The sequence below is a fragment of the Alosa pseudoharengus genome, unplaced genomic scaffold (genome assembly GCF_046254945.1).
Source record: "Alosa pseudoharengus isolate Yale_2024_CS ecotype anadromous, Long Island Sound unplaced genomic scaffold, YU_APseudo_1.1 YU_APseudo_1.1_scf_9, whole genome shotgun sequence".
Taxonomy (NCBI): Eukaryota; Metazoa; Chordata; class Actinopteri; order Clupeiformes; family Clupeidae; genus Alosa; species Alosa pseudoharengus.
The window spans coordinates 36,455,337-36,464,133 of NW_027468881.1; the positions used below are offsets into that span (position 1 = coordinate 36,455,337).

Here is an 8,797-nt window from a genome sequence, read left to right on the forward strand (position 1 = left end):
TTCACAAACCCAAGGTCATTTATATTCACATTTGTATGGCACCTTTCACAAACCCAAGGTCATTTTGCAAAGAAGACTGTAGATGAGAAAGTGTTTAAAAAAAACCCTATTCACATCAAATTTGAAAGCAGAGAAGGTGTAAGCAATGTCATTTTTACACAAAAAAGACAAAGTGCACATGTGATGTAATGATTAGTGTTTCAGTTATTCAGTATGTAATTAAAGCAGCTGCATACTATCTGTTGTCCATATTTCTGGGTGGAAATGTGTATGCTGAGTGACACTGGTCCTCTATATCTAGGCTGTCCGTCTGGTGGCTGATCTTTCTCTCGAGTACCAAATGTATGACCCTCAGCTGTGGAACGGCATCCTGCAGAAACTGGTGATGTTTAACATGGTGAGTTACGATCTAATGCTCCCTCTAACAACTGGTCCGACAGATGTGTGAATGTGTGTGATTGTGAAGTTTTTGTTCACAGAACAGTCTAAATATATGCAATATGTTTAGAATTTTGTCTAATTTAGAATTTTGAGAACTGTTTTCTCACCCAATAGACCAGCTACTTACAGAAACTATTGGAGACTATTGGAACTATCCCTTGTCTTTGGGAGGTAAGACGTCTCATCTCCTGTTGACATTTATCAAGAATTCGACCACTCTCACACTCATAGCCATAGTGATAACTGCTCTGACACCTGCTGTGTGTGCAGGTTCCCAGTCTGCTGAGGACATGGAGGAATGTTATTCTCACCCCTTTCATGAACGGTACTTGATGGCTTTCAGTGCATGTCAAAGCTCCCAATGGTTCATATAGCTATTTGAAGTACAGGAATAATCAGGCATACTGCAACTACATGTACAGTACTTTTACCACCGCTTGTAGTGTGAAGTGTTTCCTGCTCACTCTCTTCTAGCCTCAGTGCCATTGAACCCCGAGCAGCAGGCCACCTTCTACAAGACATTCCTGCTCATCCTCAAGTGAGTGTGGACTGGCCAGAGCTAGTATGGTTGAGTGTGGACTGGCCAGAGCTAGTATGGTTGAGTGTGGACTGGCCAGAGCTAGTATGGTTGTGGAGGTGTTGTGGCAGCACGGGTACCACGTCTTGTTCAGACACACAAATTGTATAAATTTAAAGGAAATGATTCATTTTATACTGTATGAATGTGTTTTTGATTTAGGCTACAGTATTCTAGTTCAGTGTCTCTCATTTCATGCAGCCAGATTTCTTGTAAAATAACTACACTAGTTCAACTTTGTCTTCAACTTTCTTTTCTGTACGTTTCCTCAAAGGTGCCCGTTTCTGTTGAACCTTGATCTGATTGGTGTTGCCAAGCGCTTTGCTCAGTGCAGTATGCCGGCCTACTCATTGGGCACTCTCCTGCTCATCCCATGTGCCAAGAAGAGAGAGCAGCAGATTCAGGTGCGCAGCACAGTGCCAAACAACCACACTACACAGAAATCACACTGCAATACTTTGTGCACATCATGATGGATTCGAAGGGACAAAACATGTTGACGGGTTAAAATAAAAAATACAAATATTTAGATACAAACTTTAGATACAAAGTTGATTGACACTTGTCAACGATTGTAAATGGCAAATGATAAAGTACTTGTACTGTTGTGCACTAATCAGGCAAACTTTAAGCATGATATAAGATAAAACAATAATTGTGCAACAGTCACTGTGAGAACTTTTCTTTGCCATATTGTTGGGGTGGCTGTAAAGGGTGGTCTTCTGTTGTTTTCTATTGCAGGGTTTCATGGTGTCTTGTGATCCAGTTCTGATCTTGGATCAGGTGAAGACACACATGTGCACTGGAGAGTTGGCTGGAGTCCCCTCCCTGGTGAGTATAAAGCCCTACTCATAACAAGGATGTTTTTGTGTAGGTATAAGGACCGGATTTCAGATAAGTTGAAATTAAATTTTAACATTTGTTTATATTTTTCCTGTGTGCAGGTTATGGGTACCGTGTTCACACACTTGTGCCAAAAACAGCAGTATGACAAATTGATCAAGACTGAGCATTTTAATGACTTCAAGCAACACTTAATCACAAAATGCCCTCCTAACCAGGTCAAGGACTTGGTTGACTACCTTGTCAGCTGTAAGAGGTGAGTGTTTAAGCTCTGACCACTGTGTTTTTTTAATACATTTAATATTTTATAACATTTCTGACCACTATGTTTTTTAATTCATGTAATATTTTATAAAATCTCTGACCACTGTGTTTTTTAATACTGTACATGCAATATTTTATAACATCTCTGACCACTGTGTTTTTGTAATACATGTAATATTTTAGAAAAACACTCTGACTAAACCTATATGACAGTTACGAGAGAATAATAATTGCACTGTGTAGAGGATTACCCTCATTCATGTGATGGGCGCCACCTTCAGGATACATGAAGTTGTGACTGGTAATCAGGCTTTGGCCCTAGCATAGCAACGGTCATAGTGAATGAAAAGTAAAGCTAGACTGTTGTTTTTTTATGTAGGAAACAGGATGCCATCAGCCTAGCTAAGGTTTATCTGAAGTCCATGGAGCACAAAGTTGGGAAACAAGTGTCACAACCTGATCCTGTCAAGGTAAGCTGTTTATGTTGGTAGTTTGTTGTGAGATGTATAACACAAGCCACAACACAACTCCCACATTTTCTGAGTTCAATTATTTTTATTATTTACCAGTGTTGGGTAGCCACAATATCCACATTCAAGATGTAACGAGTCTCATATGACAAACAAGTGGCAGTTCATTATTTGCCATCTAATTCTCCATTTCACTTTCTCGGTACCTGGGATGCATTAAAGGAGTCATGCCATACACTTTTCAATTATTTTATAACTTCCCCTGACAAAGTAAAGTCTGAAAGGGCCTCTAGAAAGAGGGAAAAACGGTTTGCGGTTGAGCTTTTTATATTTGAATTTGCGTTTATAATTGGCTTGGCTCTGATTGGCCAATATCTTTAGGCATCTTCCAGTTGTGTCGCTAGACTGCTGATTGCTATGGCTCCATCTTATTGATTCAGATTGCTATGGGCGGTTCAACGTTACAAGGGGACAGAGCAAAATGGATGTGAGCAGTTCTATTTTATTTATTTTATTTATTTATTTATTTATTTATTTATTTATTTATTTATTTATTTAAGCTTTATTTAGACATGGACAATGCACATTAATGAACATAAAAATGTAAATGCGCCAGAGTTAGCCAACATGACTATTTTGCATCTGTTGTCCATGTGCCGATGTTAACAGGCCAGATGTGCCTAAAAGACGACCTAAAAAATAAAATGGCACTTTACACAAAAGACGTACTATAAAAAAATAATACAAACAAATGAAAATAAGCTTAACCTACCATAATACAATGAAGGAAAGAAAATAAGTGCTTTTCTAATTGGCCCATGCTCTGACTTTCTTTTCTATGGCCATTACAGGCAGGGAAGGGAACAGTCCACTTTGAAAAGCTCAGTACTTCCCCTAGTCACATTGACCTCTTATTTCAACAAGGAAAAAAATGGTTCCCTGCAGCATGACTCCTTTAAAAACTCCTCTTCAGCTCGTTGTTCTGGTATATAGGCATGTAAACATACAGAATCCTCTGAAAGTCAATGCTCCCCTCCCCCTTTAGGAGTACATGGAGAGGACTGTGGACTCACTGGGAGGACAGAAAGACATGTAAACATTATATTATATTTCTTCTCTATTATATTATCTTTGTCATTTGCACTTTTGTCATATTAAAGCTATTTACCCAGTTATTTTGCAAAATTCCTTTCCAGTAGTGGAAATGAAAGTTTCCGGTTTAGTTAATGGCAACCGTTTCTAGAAAAGTCTTTGAAGGTAGCCAGAGGGAGCTTCCCGAACAGTACGGTAGTTGTTGTTGTAAACTAATATATTTTCATAACTGCCAGTTTATAAATAACAGGGTTCCCACAGGTCATGGAATTTCTGGAATATCATGGAATTTTGGAAAGTCTATTCCAGACATGGAAATGGAAATGGAATTTTATCATTTTTGGGGCAAAGTATTTGGTCGGTATATTTATAGTAAGTCAGTTAGAGTGGGAACCCTCAAATAAGCACAGTAGAATAGTCAGGATATGTTAATACTGTAAGTAGGCATGGAAAGATGGTCTAAAATTCAACATCACAGTTGTTGAGGCATTGTGTTTTAGGCTTATAGCTGGCTTCTGATTTTACTTGCTGTAACTTCAAACCTTTACTTGCTGTAACTTTAAACTTTCAAACCTGGGTGTTTATTGCAGCACACGTAAGTTTGTATTTTGCACTGTACCACACCAGGTCTATACTGTTCACTTAAATGTTTATAGTACTTACAAAATAAAGACTAAGCTGTTAAACCTTAAAAGTTATTTAGCATAGTATTTCTAAGCGAGGATTTCTCACATAAAAACAAATTAAAGGAATGGTACAAATGGAACCTGAAATATTTATTTCAATTCATGAATAGGTGTAAGTGTAAGCATAATACCTTCAGATGCAATTACATCATCACTTCTTTGGCTGTATCTTTTGCTGCAGATCGCTGTATAATTATTTTTATTTTTTTGATCTAGTCATATCTTCAAATGCAATAAATCCAGTAGTGCAGTAAATAGTCCATTTATTTCAGTCCTCTGGTCCTGCTGGAGTATTTTTCTTCTTCTCTGCATGAGGTTGGTCACCATCTCATTGAGGGTCTTTTGAAAAGGGGGACTAGAGAAATAGTAGAGTACAGGATCCAGCATACTGTTGAGATAAGTCAAGCTAATGGTGATATAAAAGGCCATCTCAAGAGACTCGATGCCCTCATAGTCAGCAGGCTGTGCATTTCTCAGCCAGATCAGGACCCGTGTGATGTTGCAGGGCAAAAAGCAAATGGTGAACATTACCATGACCAGAGTGAGACTCCGCATGATGCGCCTTATCCTCGTGTTTCGGTCCAGACGTCTCCTGCGCAGCTGGCCATAGGTGTGAGTTGTGCAGAAAATGATGACGCTCAGCGAGATGAGAAATATCACAAAGAAAACCACGTTGTGGTACTTGTTCTCATTGCCGAAGCTTTCACACTTTGTCGTGACATTTGTGTGAGTGAGTTTGGACTCGGTGAGGATCGAGACGTTGAGTGCGATGGTGATGATCCAGAGAAGCACCGCTACGCACGCCGCCTTCGCCAGCGTCATGGAGTTGAGCGAGTGGTGAGGGTGCACCACCCGCACGTAGCGGTCCACAGCGACGGCCGTGAGGAAGATGATGCTGCCGCCGCGGTTCATGGCCAGCATGAAGAGCGAGACGCGGCAGAGAGGATCCCCAAACTTCCAGTCTATGCCGGAGAGGTAGTAGCTGGCGCGCATGGGTAGGGCCATGTTGAGCAGGAAGTCGGCCAGGGCCAGGTTGAAGAGGAATACCGTGCTGCTCCGCCAGGGCCTGATGTGGTAGAAGATCCAGAGGGCCAAGCCATTGCCCACGACGCCAAACACAAACTCCAAAATGAGAAACGGAGGTAGAACTTGCACTAGAACCTGTCCTCTATTAACATATGCACACATTCTTTTCACATATAAAAGTGCCTAGAACACTACAGCAATCTGGTAAAAATGATGCTCAACTCATTTCAAGTGGTTCCATTTTTAAAAGGCATGTTGTAATATCCGTAGCTTGTGGAGATATGTTGTCATATTCCTCTTCATCAAGAAAGGTGCACTGAAATGGACTAGCAGCAACAGCTCAGTGGAATTCTCTGACGAGTCATGCTCAATTTGAGTTTGTGCTCAAAACAAATAACAGACTCATGAACTGTACACAAGCAACTGTCATTTGGGGCCCCCAGGCTGTTTTTAAACTTTTGTCCCTGTTAGGTTTCCCCCTATTATTTTATTTATTTATTTATTTTTCATTGCAGATATTTGAGTAAAATGACAAGATAAGAGACATTTATATTGGGGAACTGTTTTTAAATCAAATCCATTTTATAAATAGCATTTATTCAACCATGAGACAACCATTTGAAAATATGGTTGTATTTGTATCTATTATGTAATATTGATCATGACACTGTGTATACCTACATTCAAAAGCCTTCAAAACCTTTCAAAAGTGGCCGCTCCTTGTCTTCCTATACTGTTCTTCCCTTCTCAGGCTGACAGCTCTGTTTACAGTTCTTGATGTTGCAGGCCATTAACCCTGGACCACGTGTCTGCACCTCCACCACCATTTACTGTAAATCCATCCTAGAACTTGTCTAACAAGGATTCTTGTACCCAGGTACAACATTATCCTCATCAAAATACTGTATTTCTTAGGGATGCACGATATCATTAGCCCTCTGCACTATAATCAGCACAACCTTTTCTCAGAGGAAGCATCATACAAATATCTATTCAAATAGGATGAGGCCTATTTTATTTGAAAATGTCATGTCAAATTGGACATTTTACATCCACACCATGTTGCAATGATTTCCCTATTGTTCCCTATTTCTTAAAGGCACCCTTAACAGTTTTTTTACCTTAACATATGACGTTTCCAACCTCATAACCTGGACGAACGGCACTTCTGCCATTGTCTGAGCAGCCCTTTGTTGCCGATTACCGAAATAGCCAGTTTCTAGTTTCTTTGTAGCCGATTACCGAAATAGCCAGTTTCTAGTTTCTGGTAGAAAACTGCCCCCCGTCCCCGTTCCCTTCCCCTCCCCCCTCATGATGTATAGCAGAATGAGATTGAAAGTATCCACTGATATCAAAGGACTACACATGGGAGTTTCAACAGAATGCCATGTCCATGCAAATGAGGTTGTACAAGATGATGGTGACAAGAATCTGGTATTTTTGGGAGGTTTGCAGTCAGGACCTCTGGGGACATGTTATATTTATACAGTGTTCATCAAATTTATGGAATTGTTGACATATTTTAACCACAAATTATTCTTCAGATATGAACACACATAACATGTAAATACCCAACTACACAACACAAAATGTTCAAAATGGCTCAACAGGTACGAGTCACAGTTAGATGAACACCCATTTAGCCTCAGATTGTTCCTTACTGCATAAATTCTCCTTATAACAGAGATGGTTATATCTACAGTAGTACATAGTTTGCATTCTATAAACAGGGTTTGCATAGGCTATGAGATGTGAAATACATGCAGACTACCATGCATAAATACTCAATTCAACTTCACCAATAATGCTTGTTTTATTTCAAGACATTTGCACCAAAAGCATGTTTTTTTTATCAATTCTTCTTTTGTCTTGTTTGTCACTCTTTACCATTTGACTGTGTCACTTGAATGTTGTTTACCCATCTGAAACAAGACCAAGCACTTTTAAAAATGAGACCCACACACCATGTAATCTTGCAAAATAACTCCCAGACACCCACTGCTACTGAGTGACAAATGAGAATGGACTCTGTGGTTGCAGATGCTGATCTGTGTGCAAGACTAAATGCATCCTGCTGTTGTTGAAATGAAGGACCCTCTGAAGCCAGATAGAAAGTATGCATTGATTTGCCCCTGACAATGTTGTTTGCTGAGGCTGGAAACACTGCCTCCTTTTAACACTGGATGTTTTTACCCGTTTTCTACAATAAAAACAATAATGACATCATTGAAGAAGCTTTCTTGAATCCAGGTATAATCAGGCAGTATATGATGGAGCTGGTTTTAACATACAAAGTAAATTCACTTTATAACGGTATAATTTGTGCATTGAACATATTGGTTTGGGTATTTTCATTAGACTGTTCCTATAGGTTTCCTTTGGGGTTTATTCTCTCTTATTGTGATCTGCCACATCGAGTAGGAAGGAATATTTCCAGAATCTGTTTTTGATTCACCATTTTGTCAGACGTTTGGAACAGACAGAACAGACCACGACCAGGATGTCCAGTATACAGTCCAGCAACGGTGTGTTGTTACAGCACCCATGTGCAGTATACAGTCCAGTGTGTTGTTATAGCACCGATGTACATACAGTCCAACAACAGTGTGTTGTTGCAGCACCCATGTGCAGTATACAGTCCAAGAACAGTGTGTTGTTATAGCACCGATGTGTACTATACAGTCCAGTGACAGTGTGTTAATCTTTATTACACTCTGCCAGTGTCTGCTTGTTTGAATATGTATGCTGCATCACTAATATTTCCCCGTACATTTTCCACATCATCAATACTGGTCCAATGTTTCAGAACCCATAACTGTAAAACAGTTAGAACACAGTTCAAGTCTTTTTTCATTTACGAAACAATAAAATGTGTCTTTCAGGCCTTTTAGTGTGGCTATTTGAACATCTTCTATAACGGTGACACAATATGTTTGGACCACACAGACCATAAAGTTGCATATGCAGATTTGCTCTTATGAGGAAAAAGTAGCAGTGGTAAGATCAGAGATGTTCACATCACATTTACGATTTTGTAATGGCACTCAAATAACGAAGTGTAAAACATTTCCAACTTTTAGATTTTCCTTGTTGATTGACAAACTCTAACCACACAGTAGAGTTCAACTCTTAATGCTTGGAAATGTTTCTGCTCCATGTGAGACTCACTTAATGACCTTTTGTTAATTTCAAGGTTATGACATTTGACTCCTAATTTCCTTTTAAGAATCACTTATGCTTAGCAAAGAATAAAAGGGCAGTAACTAATAAATAATAAAGTAAAGTACATAAAATGGAGACGTAAAATAGAGATAATTTGTTCTGAAAGCTTACAGCTTGACTCAAGGGAAACACTTTATTCAAAACGTTAATTCAGGCTTCTAGAAAAGACATTTGAT

The 8,797-nt window shown here is 39.3% G+C and overlaps 2 protein-coding genes across 2 annotated transcripts in view; one reads left to right on the top strand and one right to left on the bottom strand.

Moving 5' to 3' along the window:
• The window catches only part of kntc1 (kinetochore associated 1), a 30,848-nt gene extending 26,220 nt beyond the window's left edge, over positions 1 to 4,628 (top strand). The window contains exons 53-61 of the mRNA XM_076275818.1: positions 302 to 397; positions 556 to 612; positions 712 to 766; positions 916 to 979; positions 1,293 to 1,422; positions 1,760 to 1,849; positions 1,963 to 2,117; positions 2,505 to 2,595; positions 3,641 to 4,628. Of these exons, the coding sequence (XP_076131933.1) occupies positions 302 to 397; positions 556 to 612; positions 712 to 766; positions 916 to 979; positions 1,293 to 1,422; positions 1,760 to 1,849; positions 1,963 to 2,117; positions 2,505 to 2,595; positions 3,641 to 3,691 (789 nt within the window). The 3' untranslated portion in view covers positions 3,692 to 4,628. The remainder of the gene's footprint in view (positions 1 to 301; positions 398 to 555; positions 613 to 711; positions 767 to 915; positions 980 to 1,292; positions 1,423 to 1,759; positions 1,850 to 1,962; positions 2,118 to 2,504; positions 2,596 to 3,640) is intronic.
• On the bottom strand, positions 4,443 to 5,730 carry LOC143114291 (hydroxycarboxylic acid receptor 3-like). The gene has a single exon (XM_076275819.1). The coding sequence runs from the start codon at positions 5,559 to 5,561 to the stop codon at positions 4,590 to 4,592; it is 972 nt and encodes a 323-aa protein (XP_076131934.1). The 5' UTR covers positions 5,562 to 5,730; the 3' UTR covers positions 4,443 to 4,589.
• Between the last annotated feature and the right edge of the window lie 3,067 nt (positions 5,731 to 8,797).